General features: G+C 35.4%; 1 protein-coding gene across 19 annotated transcripts in view; it reads right to left on the bottom strand.

Moving 5' to 3' along the window:
- Positions 1 to 21,026, bottom strand: part of LOC145962111 (bromodomain adjacent to zinc finger domain protein 2B) — a 157,364-nt gene that overhangs the window by 7,874 nt on the left and 128,464 nt on the right. For 7 of the 19 annotated variants that reach the window (XM_083082950.1, XM_083082956.1, XM_083082961.1 and 4 more), the window contains 17 exons: positions 16,683 to 16,910; positions 15,326 to 15,511; positions 14,538 to 14,700; positions 14,400 to 14,417; positions 13,918 to 14,164; positions 13,417 to 13,702; positions 12,429 to 12,817; positions 12,182 to 12,256; positions 11,807 to 12,109; positions 11,293 to 11,567; positions 10,657 to 10,738; positions 7,485 to 8,081; positions 3,506 to 3,571; positions 3,315 to 3,359; positions 1,539 to 1,592; positions 260 to 458; positions 13 to 132 (listed from right to left, as the gene is read on the bottom strand). In XM_083082950.1, coding sequence (XP_082939076.1) covers positions 13 to 132; positions 260 to 458; positions 1,539 to 1,592; positions 3,315 to 3,359; positions 3,506 to 3,571; positions 7,485 to 8,081; positions 10,657 to 10,738; positions 11,293 to 11,567; positions 11,807 to 12,109; positions 12,182 to 12,256; positions 12,429 to 12,817; positions 13,417 to 13,702; positions 13,918 to 14,164; positions 14,400 to 14,417; positions 14,538 to 14,700; positions 15,326 to 15,511; positions 16,683 to 16,910 — 3,333 coding nt within the window. Of the gene's footprint in view, positions 1 to 12; positions 133 to 259; positions 459 to 1,538; positions 1,593 to 3,314; positions 3,360 to 3,505; positions 3,572 to 7,484; positions 8,082 to 10,656; positions 10,739 to 11,292; positions 11,568 to 11,806; positions 12,122 to 12,181; positions 12,257 to 12,428; positions 12,818 to 13,416; positions 13,703 to 13,917; positions 14,165 to 14,399; positions 14,418 to 14,537; positions 14,701 to 15,325; positions 15,512 to 16,682; positions 16,911 to 21,026 lie in introns of all 19 variants that reach the window. The other 12 variants (XM_083082959.1, XM_083082967.1, XM_083082962.1 and 9 more) reach the window with 9 other exon arrangements.

Below are 21,026 nucleotides of genomic sequence, written 5' to 3'. Positions count from 1 at the left end.
AAATGTCCTCACCGAATCCCAAAGTCTCTCCGAAATTATGTAGAAATTCGAAGACCATGACAATGTCCGCGAACGCTTGTCCAGAGAGCCTAAGTCCGGGTATTCTCTTGAGTTCTGGCAGTGATCTGTGATCTGAAAAATTGCATTCTCGTTAGTCAGAAACGCGCAAATTTGGCATTAAGTTGTTCATTTTATTATGTGACGTAGTGATGGCAATGCTCTCATCGCATAAGATCGATCGAATCTTTTGTTCACGTACCTGTCAGCTCCATATCTTCGACGGGCTTGCGAATTTGTTCGACCAACTCCATCTCGATTCTCCTTTGCTCCGCCCGCTTCTCCTTCGTCGCTATTCTTTCAGCTCTAGCTTCCAAACGTTTCTTTTCCTTTTCCTCCATCTTCCTACGATTCTCCAGCGCTCGTACCAGGGCCATGTGTTGCCTCCTTCTCTCCCTCTCCTACGATCATTGTCCATCAGAAACGAATGTGGAATTTATTAGCGTGTTCATGCAAGATAATCGAATCAAGACAAAATTATACGAAAACGAATGTAATGTATGAAGACTCTCCGTTGCCAAAAAAAGCGCAGTGTGTATATGGAGTGGAAAATCACGAAAGAAGCTATTCCTTTCTAAAAAATACTACTATTCAGTGAGTATTTGGGTGAACTTTCTGAAAAATAATATATCTTGAAAAATTATTAAAAGTTCCCTTCATAGAGAGAGTATGTTACTTTTTTGGGCTACTTATTTGTTTACTTTCTTATGCTACTTATTTGTTATATACATCTATTTAATTATTTACATAAATAAATATTTTAATTGAATGATAAGTACATATATAGCTCCCTAATGATTTTCCACTTTGTATTTGTGGCACGCACAGATAATAGAACAAACTCTACTACCGTCCCAAATACTTTTCCACGCATTACGAACATTATCGTCAAACGGATGCATTGATGATTTTAAGAGGATTCATATCCGTGGATATCGTTTGTTACACCGCGAGAGAAAACCGTGCAGAACAAATCTAATGTCACTCGAACTACTCGAGCGTCCCCCACCCCCCCGCCCCCCAATAAATCTTTAAGTTTTTAAAAATATCAAGATAAATTTTTCTATCAAGTACCATTAATATAGGACAAAACAAGCGAGAAATCTGTTTTTCCTACCATTAAACTTATTGTTAGAGCAACGTTTGTTTTTACATGATGTAAGCTTGTGAATTGTAATGATTGCGAAAGCTGAAGCAGATGTCAATTGAGTAAGATGCCGACTTATCGCGTTACAGACGAAGATGATGTGCGTTAACATAACACAAATCGCGTTTGTACAGAGGCAGTTATATTAGATCTCTAATGGTGCTCGTCAAAACTTGAGAAAATATAACGCATGAACCGAATTGTTCAATTGCAGTTCGCCGCAATTTGTGATGTAACCAGAGCCGACAATGGCAATCGTGCGAGTTAATTGCAAGAGCGATTATTAATCCGTTAATATCGTTCCGTTAGATGCTAGATTGGGTATATGACATACCAGCTCGACGGTGTAGAGCATCTCGCGCTGCTTGGTGAGCTCCTGCATGTACATCTGCGGCACAAAACACATCCACAATCCACTAGTGCTCAAAACACCGTTACGCTCCATCAAACAATCTTTCTCGCTCTCTAATAGATAAACGTTCTCTATTCTTATCGGCTATCTTTCTATCACACAGTTAAACCGTGCAGAGCGCGATCGATCTTCTCGCGACAAGATTGTTGGATAATGCGCGCAAATGTTATGTCGAATTTGTTTGTCCTGGATTTTTAAAAATAAAGCGAGCACGCTAAATGATAGCGAAGTGTCTCATCTTCATCTTTGCAAATTTACGATTGATCGTATTTGTCAAGTGTAGATTTATCTTGGAAGAAAAACTTGTAAGGTATCGTGTATAGAAACTTTGTAAATATCAATTAAATAGAATAGAATGTTCATTACAGTAAATTCAAGAGCTTGAAACTAAATAAAAATTTAAACTTTACCTATTTAAACAATTTAACTTGCAAATATTATTTAATTTGCGATGTACATGTCTTTTAAGTTTTCTCATTCGAAAAAAAAAAAGATCAACTAAAAATTTGTTAAATAATCTGTGATGAAAACATATAATGATGAAGATTGAACATTCTGTGCATGATATGCGATGAACTACACTTTCCCGAAAATGATATATTAATCGCATTAGCAATTGTATTTTTTTATGTTGATGAATATTGATAAATAATGAGTTAGATTGTGTGTTAGAATTGTTGATTTAAAATATAATATTATACTAGATCTATCCAAGTGAATATCTACAATGTAAATTGAATTAATCGCTAAAATGACAAGTAAAATGACCCTACACTCTTCATATCTATTAAATATATCAGTTTTTATGTATAATTACAATTTGACTACTTTTATAGCTTTCATTCGCAATTACATTATTCAAAATAATAATAATAACTCTGAATTTCTTGTTCTTAAAACAGGATACAATATCTTAAAATGATAACATAATATAACAACAAAAATAAAGACTTAATAGAAGTTGTTTTTTTGAAGTGTTTTGAAAACTTAATAGGAGCTTTTTGAAGACAGAAATTGATACATATGTTTAAAACATAAAAAAAGAGATCACGATATAAAATTTTAATCAAAAGAAATAACGGTATATAACTTTTTAGAATATTAAATATTTTAATTTAACTTTATGAATCATGTTTTCGATAACATTTATTCTCCAGATTAAATGAAAAAAGTGGAATCTTTGCAATTGCAATTTTTAATTTACGATATTGAAGAATAATTGAATTTAAATACAAACATTACTACGGAAGAATTGCATGCAAATTACACACAAAATTTCTACTACTAGTAAACACTATTTCTGGGATATATCTTGTGTTTAAGTACAAGTAAACCCGAATTTATAAATTATAATATATCAATTTATATAATTGCGATATTAATAAATTTAAAGTTTTCCGCTTCACGTATTTATAATATTTATTTTGTATATATTCTCCTTTCTCGACAAACAAAGCTTTCTTTTTTCTGTTTATTCCACTCTATGCAAAATAAAAAATCGATTCTGATTTTAAATTGAAATAAATAAATTATATAAAAATTTATATAAAAATAAATAAATAAATAACGAAAAACACAGACGATAACAATAAAACGGAGACTTCTACATCTACGACAGACACTCTCACACACGCACACGCTAATCTACAGCGACGACACGATTGACGATGAAAGATTCATATTAAATCAAGGACTCACCTGTTCCTTCAACATGACCGCCTGCTGCCGTTTTAGCTCTCGTTCCTGAGAAATTAAAAATTTTTTAATACAATTCTGTGGAAACGCACGATAGTATGTGATCATTTGCGTTCACGTGAGAATTTTATATTTCACGAGATGATTCAAGAAGAACAGGGCAAGCATTAACATAATAACGATTATTGAATTACCTGTTGCTTCCTTTGTTGTTCTTCCAGTCGCATCTTCTCCACCTCTTCCTGCCGTTTTTTCCGCGCCTGCGTACATGCCATACACACATCACTCGCATCCGTAATCATGTTTATCAGGAGGAAACTTAGGCAATTTTGTTCTCATTCACAGAATCACTCGAAATTTACGACAAGAAAAAGAGACATTGTTCCGGAGAACGAAGAATTATCTATTATCTCGTTATCGGTATTGATAATTTCGATACTGATAATTAGTTAGCCAACTGAACTCGTATTTAATATCCTTTACTAGTTTGTCAACGATGATCGAGCAGATTGTGAGCAAAGGTGCTATTTAATCTTATTACTATCGAGTTCATATCTCGATCCGGTATAAAATAATTATATTTTTTCTTTACAATATATTATTTTAGATAAAAATTATTCTATGTACAATCTACATGATATTCAAGTTTTTATCTCGTAAAACAATTTTTGGAAATATTTGTCAATATTTTAAATTATAAAGTTTTATATTATATTATAAAATTACAGAAAGTATATTGTAAAAACATTACGATTCTCTAAGAATTCATCTCTAGATTTACTTGGGAAATTTTCAATGTGGAATTTTGAATGATATTCTGTAAATATTTGTCGTATGGAAAAGATTAACGTCATTAATTTTTTAAAAACCATCTCGATCTTCGCTTTATAATCTTCCAGATTTTATTGCATTTCTCGTCTTTTTGGATAGAAATAGACTCTCGTCGACGGGCAACAGGATGAATAGTTAACTAGTTTGTTATTAGTGGGGGATAATTTTTTCCTACGAGTTTTCATTTCGATTTCGTGACGTTCGTAGTGTAATTGTGATTCGCTACGTGTGATAAGCGATATCTAAATAGCACAGATCAATAATAGGGGTTAAGCACTACTCTAGAATTCGGGAATGTAGCCGGAAATTAATATGTGTAAGTGGTTATATTCTAATGACATATTATTCGAATTTGAAGTCAATCTTTCCTTATTTAGTATTCGATGCTAAATGATTTAACTAAACAAGATTCTGATTAATCACTATGAATTTAAATGAGAAATAAGAATTTCTTTTTATAAATTTGCATATCTTATATATATATATTGGTTTGCAAAATTAGACTTGTCAAAATTAGACTTATTTAAAATTAAATCAGTTTTTGAGCCTTTAAATTCCAAATTGCATCCTTCCCGACTACGCTCATGCTAAATTCTAAATCTGTATCGCTACTTCGGGGAAAATGCGCGCATTGTTAACTTTTGTCCCCGTCGACTCGGCGATCCGATCATCGTGCTCTCGTGGATTCTTTATCATCGGATATGCTAGGCTCATCGAAATGTCGCAGTCGCGAACGCACGCTCAGTTTCTACATACCGATAAACATATTAAATCAGCGCAATCGGTCCTCAAAAATCCTCGTATAAAGAGAGAAAGAGAAAGAGAGAGAGAGAGAGAAAGAGTAGCAAAGGCATGCGAGATTTAATATAAAACTCCACCAAGAAAGTAGAGTGGCGCGTGTATGCGCCAATATAAGTAGCAGCCAAGCATAACGAAGAACGAATCGCTCGTTAAATTATCTGTGAATGAACTCGACAGCAAAAACACGAATTGTGAAATAATTATATATACTTAATTATTATATATATATATATAAATAGAAGAAAGATTATAAGAGAGAAGTATAACGAGAAAGCGTTATGTGAAAACCAACACCATTATAAAAGACCGTAAAGAAGTAGAAGAACACGTGGAAATGTGTGAAAAACCTTAGCGTGCATGCAAGGAGCCAAGCAAATATACTCGCCTATGTATGCACATATTATATCAATGGTACGTATATATATGTACCATTGTTCAAAAGCTGATAAAACATTAGGCTAATGTGTTGTTTCACCTATGAATATAAAATATCACACTAGATAATACATAGTATATAGAAAATATATGTATATATATATAATATATAGAAAAAATACGTGTATATTTATAAATATATATATATAAAAGTATACGCGTATGTAACAATTAGATTAAGTAAATATCACATTTATTACGCGAATTCAACGTGTCGCTTTTTTTGTTCGCAGTACAATAAGAAGGTAAAGGAAAGCTTTCAGATATATACTCGTGTAGCGAATACTCGAATATACTCGTAGAGACAGGTGTTCGAGAAATATGGCATGCTGGATAATCATGTAGCTAGCTGTTATTTTGTATAGTGACAGGAGAAGCTAGGCACAGGATAGCATTGCGACAGTCGGTTCGTATATATCATCATATTTATATATCGTGCCTACGTATATGTATATATATATATCGTCAGCATTAACGTGCCTCGATCACAGTGTCGATCTAATATCTCATGATTCTCGATGGATCGCGCTTTTCCATCGTCGATTTCGGAAAAGACTACGTTTGCCAACGAGAACTGACGAGATTGACACACATCGATAGTTTCTCTTTACAATTTCCCGGCGGATTTCGGATTTCTTTTCGGAAATTTACTTCTCTCGTTTCAGAATCAGTTGATAAATTATAAATTTATCGAATTCAAATTTCAAAGAAGTATGGATTAAGTCAAAATTTAATAATTTAATTTAATTACAATATGTGCGCGATTCCACATTTGTATCTCAATGTCAAATGCTTTAAAATGAAATAATAACGAGCGTAAATGTATTATAAATTTTAAAGTTATAATGAGTAAAAAGTCAAATAAACAATAAAAAATGCTGCAGATTAAATTCGTTTATAAAGTAACGATCTCATATCGATATAAAAAAATTAAATATCATAGTTATTACAAATACGAATAGAAATAAGCACCTATCCTATAGCAACATCAAAATTTCTTTTTACATAATTTTTAAAAATTATTGGCAACAATATAATTGTTTTATCAATTTCTAAAGATGTGAGTTTAATTGAATAAATCTAAAACTCCGAAATCCGCTTGGCCGGACGAAGAGATCGGCCATCCGCTGATCGTGTTCATTCCTACGGAAGCACGGTGGTGAGCATCTATATGCATGTATGTGTGTGTGTATATGTTCTGTATTTTTTCCGTTTTATCACTACGTGATGTAATAAGATAGTAGACGGAAGTACTCCGGTAATCGCGCGATGTCAGTCGCAGGCTCATCTCTTCATCTCGGCGAAAACTTTTGAATGTTATAATGAGAGAATTCGAAAAATCGTCAAACGATATGATTGGAAAAATATCGCGGAAGCTCTGATTGCGCGAATCATTGAGAAAGACGGAATTTTATGCACCGATCTAAAACGTGATTTACAAACGTGTATGGTTTGTTTTCAAAATGTCAAGTTACTTTTAAGCGCGAACAACAATATTCGCTTCAATATATATTATTCTCTTATTTTTTGAAAAACTTCGAAGTTCTGACGATACAAATGCTTGTAAAGTCAAAACCGAACATTAACGAACTCATCAGATAATTAGTAATAAATTAATTTTCTCGTTAAGACGATTCATTATTTGACTACAAAGTACATTGAAGAGACGAGAGCTGACGTAAAATGATACAATTCATACGATATTCCGTATTGGAGGAAGCATTTATAATTGTTCCGCCCAGCGCAAACACACGTAAAATCACGGACCGCGGGTGTACTCACTTCCGGTAAGTCTTACCTCCGGGGATCTCTTCGCCCTTCTCGCAAACCGTATCCGGATCGCGGGAGATATTAAAGCCAAAATGGGAGACAGGGACATCCGGAAGAGTAATAACGACTCTCACAAGACAATATGACAACATTCATTAGTGAACATGATGTGGATTCGATGATGGGTTCAAGTGGTGTATAATGTTCGGATATCGAGCTTCGAGATATCGCATAAAGGAGGAATCGATGGGGGTCAACGAGAGGAAATGGGCAAGATCGGGACCAACAAGATGATTCGGGGGAGGGTTCGGGGGGATGCGTCATACGACATCTTACCTCCAGAAGTTCCTGGTTCTGCGTCTGGGTCTGTGCCTGCTGGATATTGTCCGGTGGCACATTGATCGTGGTCGTCGTGCCGGTCGACGTGGTAGTAGACGACGGGTTCAACGAGGAGGCGAGCGACGCTGTCGGCTGCGTGGACGACGTCAAGCCCGCTGACGCCGGCGGCAGGGTCAAGGTGGGGTAAGGTGGCGGGGGCGGCGGCAGCACTACCGGCGGTACCACCTGCACCTGCGGTGGCACCACCACCACGCCAGAGGCCGACGAAGGTGGCGTCGTCGTAATCGTCGTCGTCGTCGTCATCGTTATAGCCGCCGGCGTGCAAAGCGTCGTCGACGCGAGGGGCGACGACATGGACGGCGGCGGCGGCGGTGGCGGTGGCTTCTTCGACGGCACATCCTCGACGTCCGACTGCTGCATCATGTCCCGGTTACGCCAGCTCTCGGCGATGCTCTCGCGATTCTTCCAGATGGTGGCGACCGTGCTGCTCGCCAGACCCAGCTCGCGAGCCACGTCGCTCTTGCTCTTGCCGCGCTCGATCTCTTGGATGATCTTCATTTTCTGCTTGATCGTGAACGCGAGCCGCTTTCGACCCTGCGTTGGTGGTGGTTTCAGGGATGCCCAATATATAATCGATCGCGTTAATCGAAAGGAAGATGATCGTTTAATGATCACATGCGATCGGCCGGTTCGCGGTCGATCGACGGGGATTGGAACGCGACGATACGCGGAGGTCACTTTCCGTATAATGGTAATAAATTTCAAGCACAAATGGATTACACGATAATATGCATACAAGATAAATTAAATCATATAAGAGTACAGTATTTTTCTCTCTCTCTCTCTCTCTCTGTCACGTATACACGAAATATATAATATTATAAAGAATATATAATATTTTTTCCCGAGATTGAAATATCAGATTTAAAATTTCTCGCTATCGAGTATTTTACGCGAACAAAATTAAACAATGAAATGATATTATCGGAAAATTAATTCCACAGGCGCATTAATTTTTCTGCATTATTATCGCGTACACATTAATTGCTTTAGTAATCGCGATTTTATGAACCCCGCGTACCGTCTTTAAAAAGACTAAAGTATATATAATTTCGATAAAGCCAATTTCAAATACTATAAGCACATAAAAGCGATTAACCATGAAAAAGAAATACGCGCGATGTACTTATTAATGATTATAAACACATTAAATAATAGAAAGTAATTTTCCGGCTATTTTTTTGAATAATGTTTTACACAACGTAACAACAACACAATAACACACATAAATTAAAAAATAACATTTTTAATTAACATCAATATCTTGCTAAATTATTTCAATCAATTAATCCCTCTAAATGCAATATGCATCGATAACGTATATCTGTTTTACATATTCCCTCTACGTCCCAGGGAAAAAAAACGATTAGGATCGGTTATATACGATCTGGGCATCCCTATTTCTCGCGCGTTCTCCACTACATGTGAGCCCACGTGTAGCTACAGTTACTACACTATTGTGTCGTCTGACGTCTCCTTCAAATTGCACGGACTATGTGTGTATGTTTGGGCAAGTGATGTGCGTGTGGATGTGGAATGCGTGTGTGAATGCGAGGGAACAGATGAACGAACGAGTGACAGTGATTGAGGGGGATAGGATGGTAATCTGGCTTGCGCGAAGAATTCCGCGATGGGTAGTTTTGGAGGACTATCACAATGGATGGACTTTTGAAATCTCTACAATCGCGCGCCTCTACGTTGAGGTTTTTCTCCTTCCGCAGAAAAATTTTCAAAATAATGTGTCGATCAGTCTTTATCACAAGTGAGCATTCTAATACATTACAATCTATAGATATATGAAATTCTAATATGAAATAAAAAATTTTTTCTTAAGCCTTATGGAATCCGATTGTACCGCATGGGAAATATTTTTGCCAAAAGTAAAAAAATTCTTGATTTAATTTCGATTTTACTTTATTTTATTTCGACTTGTAGAAATAAAAATTCTGCATTGTGAGCGTAATGTTATTACATGTTAAAAATAAAATTAATTATCTTACATTATCTGATTAGAAGAGAGATATGAATTATAGTTTAATTAATATAGGTTAACGCATAGAAACGAAAAAAGATTAATTAAAATTATAACTTTGACTAAATGTTAATTTTGAATAAATATTAATCCATCCTTTGTATCTTATGATGTTACATTTTAATATCGGATGCTTTCTTGTAATAAACTTTTCTATTGAAAGCAATTTTTCATTACGTAAAATTATTTATCGCTTATGTGCGATTAAATAGATAAAAATGATCAGAGAAGTAAAATACACTATATCAACGGTACCTTTGTTTACAAAAACATCAAGCAGTATCGATTGAAAACGCATGGAATTGTTTCAAAACACATCAAATATCGCGCAAAGAATTTTAAAATTCAAACCAATACCGGCATCCATATTAATTTATTCACGATTCCTACATTCAAAGTTAAAAAATTCAGCTTTTGTGTATTTTTGAACATACGCCAAAAAAAGATGTAGCCGGCCATAAAAGAAATAAAACTCTTTTTTCTCTTATTAAATAATTTGGATATAAAAGAAAATCTAAGCGCAATTAACTAATTTTCTATTTTTCTTGTTTTTTTAATGATAACTTTTTAGTTGCTAAAGGAAGCGAAATTGCTTAGTCCTCAACGAATTTTACAAACGCTTGGAGTTACAACAATAATTTGGCGAAATTAAAAAAGGATGAAAACCAAGTAAAAGATAAGTGGGAGGACATGCTGGGTTCTCCTGTCACTATCGCTAGCGGTTGTTTTGGTTGACTATGGGTGTCTTATGTGTCCTGGGACAATAGGGGTTGTAAGAGGGTCGTTGGACGGATATATAGTATAAGAGAGTTTTTCTATACAAGAATATTCATTAAAAAAGATTGTATAATATGTATATATAGACAGATGTATATATATATATATGGAGATAATATATATATGTATATATATAAATACGGCACACACAGAGAGAGCATGCGACACGCACGACAGGTGGACAAAATACAAAAAAACGTAGGTATCCCAAATAGAATAAGAGAACAGTTTTTTTTGTGTGAATGAAACAACGAGATCGAGACAAACGTGAAAGAAATTCGGCGGTAGATGTCGACTTACCTCGAGCAGCTGCTGAGTTCGGATCTCCCGTTCTCGTCTTACGGCTTCCTGTCGTTCCGTCTTCTCCTGCTCTTTAATAAGCCTACGGTGAATGAGAGTACCATTAAGTTTGCATTATACCCACAAGCAATAAAAATGCTCGAACAAAATCATTAATCAAATTTCGCTCGCAACTATTTATCATTTTATGAACACGAAATCGAGTCCTGTATTAATATAATAAGGGATACTCAAGTTTTTATTCGCAATAGCGTTTATTGTTACACACGTGCAATAATCTTAAAGCCAAAAGAAATTAATACATGCTAATTAAACATCAATGCAATGCAATTGCGAGATTCTGATTTAAATAATAAATTCGATGCAACTCGATAAATGAATAAATAACCGTTTTCGTAGTGAGTACTTCAATAAACTTATGTGATTTATTATTTCGATTATTATTGACAATCATTAATTTTTCATTACTTAGAGTTTTATAAAGTGATTAAAATCAAATAATAATTTAATATACGTTGATTCTATCTCTATGTTTTAACGTATATACTTTTGTTTTCTTTTTAAAAATCTTGTTTTGAAAATTTTAATTAAATAGTAAGAATAAAAATCCATGTATACTTTAATCAAGTGTCTTACCTAATTTGTTCCTTGTGCCGTAGTGCTTCTTCCTTCGCGACCTTCTTCGCATAAGCCAGCTTATCTCTCTCGTACTGATTATTCGTTCGTCCGTCTCTGAAGCTACTAGCCGCTTTCAACTCCTCTAGTCTCCTCGCCACTTCTTGGGCGCCAAGTCTGACGAACTCGGCCTCCGCCAGACCCAGCGTTGGTTGCAGAAATTCTCCGACCAACGGACGAGAGGAGAATGAGAAATTGGCGGTTGTTAACTCGGCAGGATTCTGATGCTCCAGAAACTTAAATTAGAAAATAACATTTTCTTTCAAAAAAGAGCCAAATAATCTGACCAATCTAAACTTTTACTTTTCTTTTAGTACATCATTTCTTGTTTTATGTACATATAGTAACGTAGATATCACAATAATAAAAAAAATAACGGCAGATAATTTAGCAAAGTATTTTCGAACTTTCAACAGCTTTATACGAATCATTTTTTGATAACGTACATCAACGGTTGTAATATGTGGCAACTAACCTTCGCTAGATCGGCACTGTTCCTAAAAGTTTTCCCGCAGGGACTGTAATACGACACTTCGCCTTTTATCACTCCCGATTTCCCCAGCCCCTTAATAACCGTTTCACGCCTCCAGCCGCGCTCCAATGGCATTTGAAGGTCTCTCTCGCTGGGTCTGAGCTTTCTCCTTTTCGCGCTAGGTGTACCTTCCGCATTATCGTCATCAGTATCCGTGACAACATCGGTGTTGCTGCCGCTCTCGCTGGTCACGTCCATGTTACTCTCTTCTCCCGAGGCCTCCAGTAACTTGTTTTTCATTTTTTCCTGCAAAGATTTCTATATAGGGAGAATGGTTTTAGTGCGAAATCATAAGTAAAAAAAAAAAGAAAAACGAACATGGCTCCTCGCCCACGAAGCACGAATTGGTCGAGGTCGCTTCTTCTTCTGTATCTTCGTTAGCAAGTGATAGTACTTTAACAAAAGATAATCCGTAAAGATGTATGAAAATTAGATAATTACAAAAATCAGAAGAAAAAAATGCTCTATTAATTATCGCAGCAACAACGCATCAATTATAACGTGGCAAAATTAATAACGGCAGTAAAAAAAATCTCGTTTAAGTCTCGTGGCGCCTGAGTTTTACCTGGTGTTTGTCGTCATTCTGGCCGGTGGTCGCGGAAGCGTGCATTTGATGCGCCAGTATATTCGTTTTCAGCAACGATACTTGGTGAGACAATGGCACACTTGGATCCAAGGTCGGGGTGGGTTTTATCCCTAAAGCTCTGCTCTGAGCCAGCAGCGACGCGACCGTATTTTTCTTAGGCTTCGACACACCGCGGCCGAGATTTCGCGGCCTACCGTCCTTGTGGTGGGTGGCAGTGCTCGCACTCTCGCTTTCCTCGCTACCGCTACTCGGCCGTTGGGGCGAATCTGCAGCGGCGAAAAATTGCGCTAAGGAGGGACTAGGCGACGCCGGGATCGGCACCGAATTCTGCGGCACTCTTCTCGGCTTGGGTCCAGGTTTTCGTCTCGCTACGATAATTCGGTCAGTTATAAAATAAAATCAAATATAAAACTTTCAAAAAGTTAGTTTCTCCGATAAATAAGGATGAATTATCTCTCTGAAAAATCTTAGTTTAAAGAAACAAACTTTTCGAATGAAATTCTCGATTTGCGTTTCCGCTTTTGTGAATGTAATGAATGTCTTGACAGCTTTTAGAAATAGTATAGCATGTATAAAATTTATAGAATAGAAGAAACAGAGCGATTATTAATTCAATCGATTATCTCCTTTCCGTTCTTATAGTTTCAAAATTGAGTAATTTTATTTTGATGGTTTAGATTCGACAATTAATTTATCAGTTTAATATTAACTTTAGTTTATATTAATTTATTTCGCTGCACGTAAATCCTGAAACAGTTTTTTGAAAAATCTTCCCGAAAGAAATGCAGAAATTCAAACGAATGAACTGAGATTGTAACGTTTAAGAAAATACTCAATTCTTTCTATCTTTCTATTTCACGAATAGTTTCTCCATCGAATAAAAACACGATGCTCTTACGCCTTACAACCTTTTTAAAATGATAACGACCGGAAGTGAATTGCGCTGCACCACATTTGTTGTACTTACATGTTCGATCGGAGGCAAGTAATGACTGGCTTAAATTACTGAGCTGACTGAGCGGCTGACTACAAGAAATCGGCGAGCTATTGCTCGTCGTGGCGGGTTTTAAAGAAAGATTTAGAGGCGCATCCGAATCGTTGACATTGTTGTTAACGTTGCTACTATTACTGCTGCTGCTGCTACTGCTAGTGTACGTCGGGGGTGCCGACAGAACAGAGCCATTGGTCGAGTGAGCTGGTAGTTTGATCACCTCTACTCGATCCACCGAATCTCTGTATTCGTTTGAATCAGTCTAAGGGAAAATAGAATGCAAAATAGTTACGTAATGCATTGCGCGTTTTCAAATACATTATGTTTAACGTTATTAATTAGCTTTCGAGAATATTTATATATTATTTACAAAAAGTATAAATTATGTAAATGACAAATATGTGTAATGTTATGACTCCTTGTAATTCTATGCAACTAGAATATTGTAATTACGATAAACGTGACGCTTAAACGTACCGCCGTGCGATTATATTTCCTCGGTTCCATCATCAGCGATGAAGATGACGTCGTGTTTGTCTGATGCGCGCTAAGAGCAGGGACGGGCGGCGGGTGTACGCTGACACTGGGAGTGTCCAAGGATATTGTCTTCTTCCTGCCGCGGTTTGTCGTCCCGGGAACCTTCGGGCCGACTATACTCGATGTATATTTGATAATTTCCGTATCGGGAGGTAGACGCACACCTCCTAATATACTGCTAGGATCACTGGAGAAAATGCGATTATAACGTTATTTATTTTTAAGAGCAATTGAAAGGCAAATAAATTTATGCGATAACGAGAAAAAATGTCTCAGGTAGTTAAATTTACAAAAGAATCTAATTTTATTAAGATCTCTATATAAGCTAGGGGCTTACACAGTTATCATAAATATTCTTAAATTGCGTGCAAATCATAAAACGTTATAAAACAAATCTATCGGGTAATAGACAATATATTCACCTTCCTTCCTTCGCGGAACTATCTCGCGATAGGGGAAATGATAGCGTGAAAAGATAGAATTTTGTGGAGAGTTAAATAAAACTAATCTGTGGAATTCTAGTCTTGTATCGTATATTTATGAATAAGCAAGATTCTCACCTGACGACATTCGTTTGCGAATTTGGTGTACTGCTGACCGGGGTGCTATGATGAGAGGATGTCACCGGTACTTGAGTGGACACGGGCAGACTGCTGCTCGTCATACTCGGTGTCGTTGAGCTACTACTGCTAGCTGGTGTCTTGTGACTCTTGCTTGACTTAGCTGCTTGGTCGTAAAAACATATACAACAATGAACGCGTATTCAATATACATAACATTTAAATTCTTTACCGAAAAATGTCCGCATTCGACTCAATACAAGATCAACGGTATTGTCGCGAAAGTTCATAAATTTTCACAAGTTAATTTCGAGATTTTATCTCATTAACAAGTTTATATATTATATATATATATATATATATTATATATTATTATAACCCGAAATTCGGAGAGAAATAGGGACGACTCTTACATTATTATAACTTGGAATGTAAATGACAAGATACAAAATGATAAAATTCATAAATGTAGAAATATTTATAGTAACAAATTAGAAGAACAAATATATTAAATCAGAATGGATATATTAATTCGGACTAGTTTTAGAATTAGAAGAATATAAAAAAATGCCAAGTCTAGGAATTAAAAATTATACCTCGCAGAATACATTGCTCCACACAAGTTTAGTCGTTAAAAAGAGAAAAGGCTATAATGATATATGTCGTTCGACTAGTTCGAGAACGATGTTGTTATTTCGAAAGAACTCGACGATCGAGGATTAAGTGTACGGAGGCGGACAGTTTCTCGAGCATCGTATCATGCAATGTTGTCGATCGTTATTACTTACACTTACTAGACTTGTGGGACGAGAGGGACGGGGGATTAAGTAGAGAGGCGGGATAGGGCGGCAGGAGGCTCTCGGCACCGGGTGGAAATCCAGGGAGTCCTGCCGCTCCTTGTAGCCTCGCGATGTAGTCCTGCGCCGCCAGATGAGAGGCCATTGTCCACCATGCACTGGCTGCTGGATTGATACCTGCAATATAAACGAATGCCTTCGTACGTCCCGTAAATCCGCTCGATCCGTAAAATTCGATCTTAAACAGGCTCGACATCGCTCGACTGCGTCCAATTCTCAAGATGTAAAAAGATAATTTTTTAGAAATAACGTATTTTCGTGTAAATAAAGTTCAATGCGTATTGTGACAAAGTATTATGTACATAAAAGGTATGATAAGTATTTTTCTAATCTCTTTGTGTACAACAGAACAGAATAGATTTTACATGAAAATATAGAATTTCTAATAGTACTTAAATCAGTATTTGCAAATTAAAAATTATAATCTATTAATTACCATAACAATTAAAACTATCACATCATTTCCAAAAAATACAGAAAACACACAAGTAAATGAATAAATATTTATCTTTTCTTCTTCTAGCTGTTTTGCTCATCTTCATAAAATAATTAAAGCATAAAATAACAACAATAAAATATAAATAACTATAAGAAATTAGGCTCTGTGTATTAAAACATAAACTTAAATTTAAACAGGCCATAAGAGCTAAACGCGGATGATAGTGCGTAAGTTCAACGAGAAAATAAGTTTTTCGTTGAAACTTATTTGTGTGCACAGGGCACAAATTTTCTTGGTACGATACCAAGCAAATTTAAATAATTCTCAATTCGAGAATTTATTTAATTATTATCCCTCTTTCCCCCTGTAATGTTGTAGGCGAGTAAAATATAATATTTGTATATATTTTTGTTCATTAAAGTAATGACTTTTCTGTTTTTATAAATGATGCAATATTTTTGACTGATACTCTGTGTATATGATAAAAATGTATAGCGTACTGAAATTTTAAATATCTATTTAATTGATAATTTTGCCAATGTATTAAGCATTGTTATGTGAAATACTTTTGATTGAGCGGTTGCATAAAAATTTAACGGTCTTCCGCCACGTTTACTACACATGTCGCATTCGACATTAACCAAGCGATCCCAAATTATCACGAAAACAGCCTTGTGCAAGAAACACGCTTCCAAGAATAAGCAACGTTTATTTCCATGTTTATGACATGTAAAGCCATGATAATCGACGAGACTCTAGAGACGGATTGTAATCTCACGCGGAAGAAGAACGGGACGAAAGCAAGAGCGAGGGGAGCATGGACCGAGGGTTGACGGAAAATTTACTTACCCAAACTTGCAGCTTGACTGGCAGCCACGCTGAGCGTACCAAGACTACTGTGGGGATACGGGGACGGGGGTGGCGCCGAGGCTGGTGTGTGGCCCCCGAAGCCAGGCGCGGAGCCCCCCCGGCCCAGAATAGCGTAAGCCGATGGCAAATGGTGGGCCCCCAAGCCATAACCACCCGGTATCCCGCCAAAGAGCGACGACGCCGCGCTGTCGCCTCGGGGCCAATATGCTAAAATTAAAATTGAAGATTCTATAAATTTATCGAAAATTCTATATGAATTTATCGTATTTTTATAAAAATGCGTGCGTACATGCGTAGATTAATGAATGATACTCGAGTCATATTATCTCGAAAACCGTATTAATGTTTCAAAAAAAATTTGTACACTAAATCTATAAGAATGACAATATCTCGATTACACGATATATTGTCCGAAGCGAGACGTCGATTTGGAAAATTTAAAAAATATCCATTGTAGCGAAAATCAATCCGCAAAACAATCTAAACGGCATTGTAATCTCTATTCGCTATGACGCAAAGTCATTCGTGCTTTGTGAAATCCAATTCCATGTTATTCCATGTTATTTCACTCAATGATACTGATCCTTTCAATTTTGTCATATTGTGCGGACACAGTCTGTGATAACTGTTCTATACAGACCGATGCTCACATTGATCGTAACTTACTATTAGCGTCGAAGTCTTGCGGTGATTTAAGTAAATTAATTAATTACCTGAGAGCAATGTGCCATTTGTCTACGTAATAATATGGCACATGTTAAAATAATAATTTATTTTATTGTACTTTATGGTGTGTGTACAATGAAATATGCACATATTCATACTGCGTATTTGCAGCAAAAATGACATAAAGATCGAGGCGAATACGCACGTAAATCTTATATGCGATAAATAAATACATTACTCGTTGAGAAATGATTTCGTTACATGTGCAACATAAATGTTTACAAAGAGCACAGAAATACATCGCGATAATTTTGCGGAATACCTATTTCTCCGTCAATATGAAATATTTTAAACATTCAAAATAAAGCAAAAATATTCGTATTAAGCGCGAACAAATTCTCTCCATTTATAAATATGTATACTTTTGCTTATAAATTAAATCTGCAAAGAGGCTAAAATAAGCCAGTTTTTGTTCTTTTTAATAATCTCGTAATTAAACTACCTCTCAAATCGTATTATCATGTTAACCGTTATGCGCGTTGATAATAACGACAACGAAGTGCTTTGCAACGCAAGAGCGGATAAGTGATGTAATTGAATAAATCGTGCATGCATGTTATAATTTTAGAAATTAAGTGCGCGATGAAAATAGTTCACGGATGCCAAGAACTTGTTACGATAACATCATTCATACAGACATTAACAAAAACCAACGATTCTTTTCCGACATTGTTTGAGAATTAAACTTGATTAGTATTCAAATAAAAAATATAAATTTCCATAATAACTGTAATTTTTTCTCTCTTTTTGAAATTACAATTTATCTCTAAAAAAATCACAATTTATCTCTAAAAAAAAAATAAAAACAAAGAATAAAAAAACTAAACGTTTCCAAGAAGAAAATTGCAGAGGAATTTTTTTATCGTTTAACAAACATACGGGGCATTTTTGCATTAAGCTTTTCTCTTGAAATTGCGGTTTAATGGATGAATTATCGCGAAAAGAATCAAAATTCTCGATCTCGTTAATTTTGTGGAAAACGGTACTCGATCATTCGCGTCGTATTCGTATACAATTTATTGTTGCGAATGCCGGCGCAAATGTACCGTTGATTTTCTACGAGTGCGGCGGCCTTGAGTAAGGCCGTGGCATTGAAATCCGAGCGGCGCTTTAATTTATACCGGTCGTTGAACTCTCCGCACTCCGGCTTATACGACTGCTTCACCCAGTAAACACCGCCGCCGTAGCCGCATAATAGTTTACCTGTATACACGTGTGTTTACAATGCATTGCGTACGGTAAATACGATGGACACGAGACACGAGAATCAAAGTTTCATTCATCATCGATGATCTTTGGACAGTTCCGAAAGTATTCATTCTCGCGAGACGCGACTGATTCGCTAATGATTCTCTTCGACGGGGCATTTATAATCGGACTTTAATAGTCATCACCGATATAGAGAACCAAATTGGCGCGGTTCCAAACAATGCCAATGTTTTAAGAAACTCGATCGTGCGAATGGAAACAAAAGTATAGCGCGAATAAATATTGTAAAAAGTATTAATCGATAACCGCATGTTCTCCCTTTGAGCTTTCATCGAGACGCATAATTTCATTCACCGTCAATTTCCTGAATGCTACAATATAGTTCACGTCTCTGACCTCGATTGTGAGCGACGACCCTATATATAGCACAATTTTCTTTTCTTAATGACTTAACGACGAGCGGAAAGTCGTATCGTGCCTTCCTCTTTAATATACATACTTTAACAGCAATCCATTATACGAACAACCGACAATCGGCCAGCGCATTAACCATGGCCACCATTTTCAGGTGTATACATGTATACATATAATATTGTTTGATGTAACGTTGTCATGCCAGGACTCGTAAAGACAGCCGATAAAATATGCTCGTTGGCAGAAGCGATGGCGGCAAAGGCGGCTTATATATATTGTATATCTCGTCGTTACTTTTCCATTTGACGCGAAGCGATGTTAACACATATTCATGCGTGACATGCGACTTAATGTCATTTCATAGAAATTACATCTATCGAAATAATATAGTGTAAAATGTTGTTTTGAATAAATCGATACATCAAAATTTCGTCCAGAATATATCATTATATATTGCGCATGCGAAAGTAATACGAGAAACGTATGAGATTAACGGAACATTGATCAATTATACTCAAGAGATACTTCTACATTGAACCTGTTACGTATAGTTATATGCACTTATCACTTATAATCTATCTCCTTGAATTTATGAGAGAAGTCTCGATATCCCTCCAACATTTCCATAAAATGTTTATCATAAAGTGCAGATTTATTTATAGATTAAATTGCAATAATTTGCATAATCTCATAAATTTCCTTCCCTGATAGTGATAAATTTTTATAATGAAGATCTTTCATTATACTGACAACTTGTATATATTACTTATTACTTATAACTTGTAAATATTATCTCTATCACCTTAGTATCTTTAATTAAGTAATTCATACAACGGATCTTAATATCAATTATTAATATCACAAATCGTGTTCAAACATTACAACGATAATGCTTTTCATTTTCTACATGATTCTAAAAGTAAAATAACATAATTATAGTATATAAAACTAAAATAAATATAATTATAGTATTGCCTTATACATTTTGCACACGTAGTCTATATGTATATAAAGTCTATGTGTACATAAGTACTTCTAAACTACCAATTATCGTAACATGGTTTATATTTTGCTATAATCGATAGTCATCTATGTCCACATAAGGTTAATTAGAATATCACAATGATCGACAAGCAATAACGTCTGATGATATGACACTCATATCTTCATATATTTAATGAGATATAAAATATGATTGTTGGATTATCAGTTTTGCATGTTTAATACAAAAGACGGTCTTTAATCCAACAGTAAATGTAATATTAAATGCAATGGACACTGACTTAATTTTATTGCCGTATATATAGCTTGAGAATACAATAAGAACTATAATCTTTTATTTGTTATTCTAAAGAGTTAAATAATTATTATTATCTTATAAATTATTATTATTAAGAAAAATGATTTTCCATTATTTATAAAACTATTATTCTAAAATGACTTCATAATTTTTTATCCTAGAATAATAGATAATTTTATAAATAGTAGAAGATAATTTTTTTCTTAATAATATATATATATATATATTGGAAAAATATTGGACTATGGCTGTTACGATAACTAGTGGATCAGATATAAGTTTTATGCACGCAATACATATAATGATTAGAACAAGTCCTCCTGAAATAATGTTTAAAAATTGGGAGAATTATCTTTATGTACTAAACATAAATTGCAAATTGTGTACTAAGGCTACGTGAAAACTGGCGAGGATTATTGAACAGTACGCGTAGAATACGAACCATTATCTCCGTACGTAATTGCACTACACTTTACTCGCCCGCAACTTCTCCTTCTCATTACGACGTTGGGGTAACATCGCTCGGTGATATTCACAGTTTCATAGCGCGATGCACCAACATTGCAGCGCAAACCATCTCAAATATTTTTTTCAAAATTTTACATATAAAATTATTTATGTATCTCAGAGATTCAATAAGTACGACACCACTTTTCCTATGCGAACACGCGATG

This window comes from Camponotus vicinus, unplaced genomic scaffold (assembly GCF_025532165.1).
Source record: "Camponotus vicinus isolate PSW18456_S1 unplaced genomic scaffold, iyCamVici1.0 SCAF_11, whole genome shotgun sequence".
In the NCBI taxonomy this organism is placed as follows: Eukaryota; Metazoa; Arthropoda; class Insecta; order Hymenoptera; family Formicidae; genus Camponotus; species Camponotus vicinus.
This window is presented reverse-complemented; position numbering and strand designations above follow the sequence as displayed.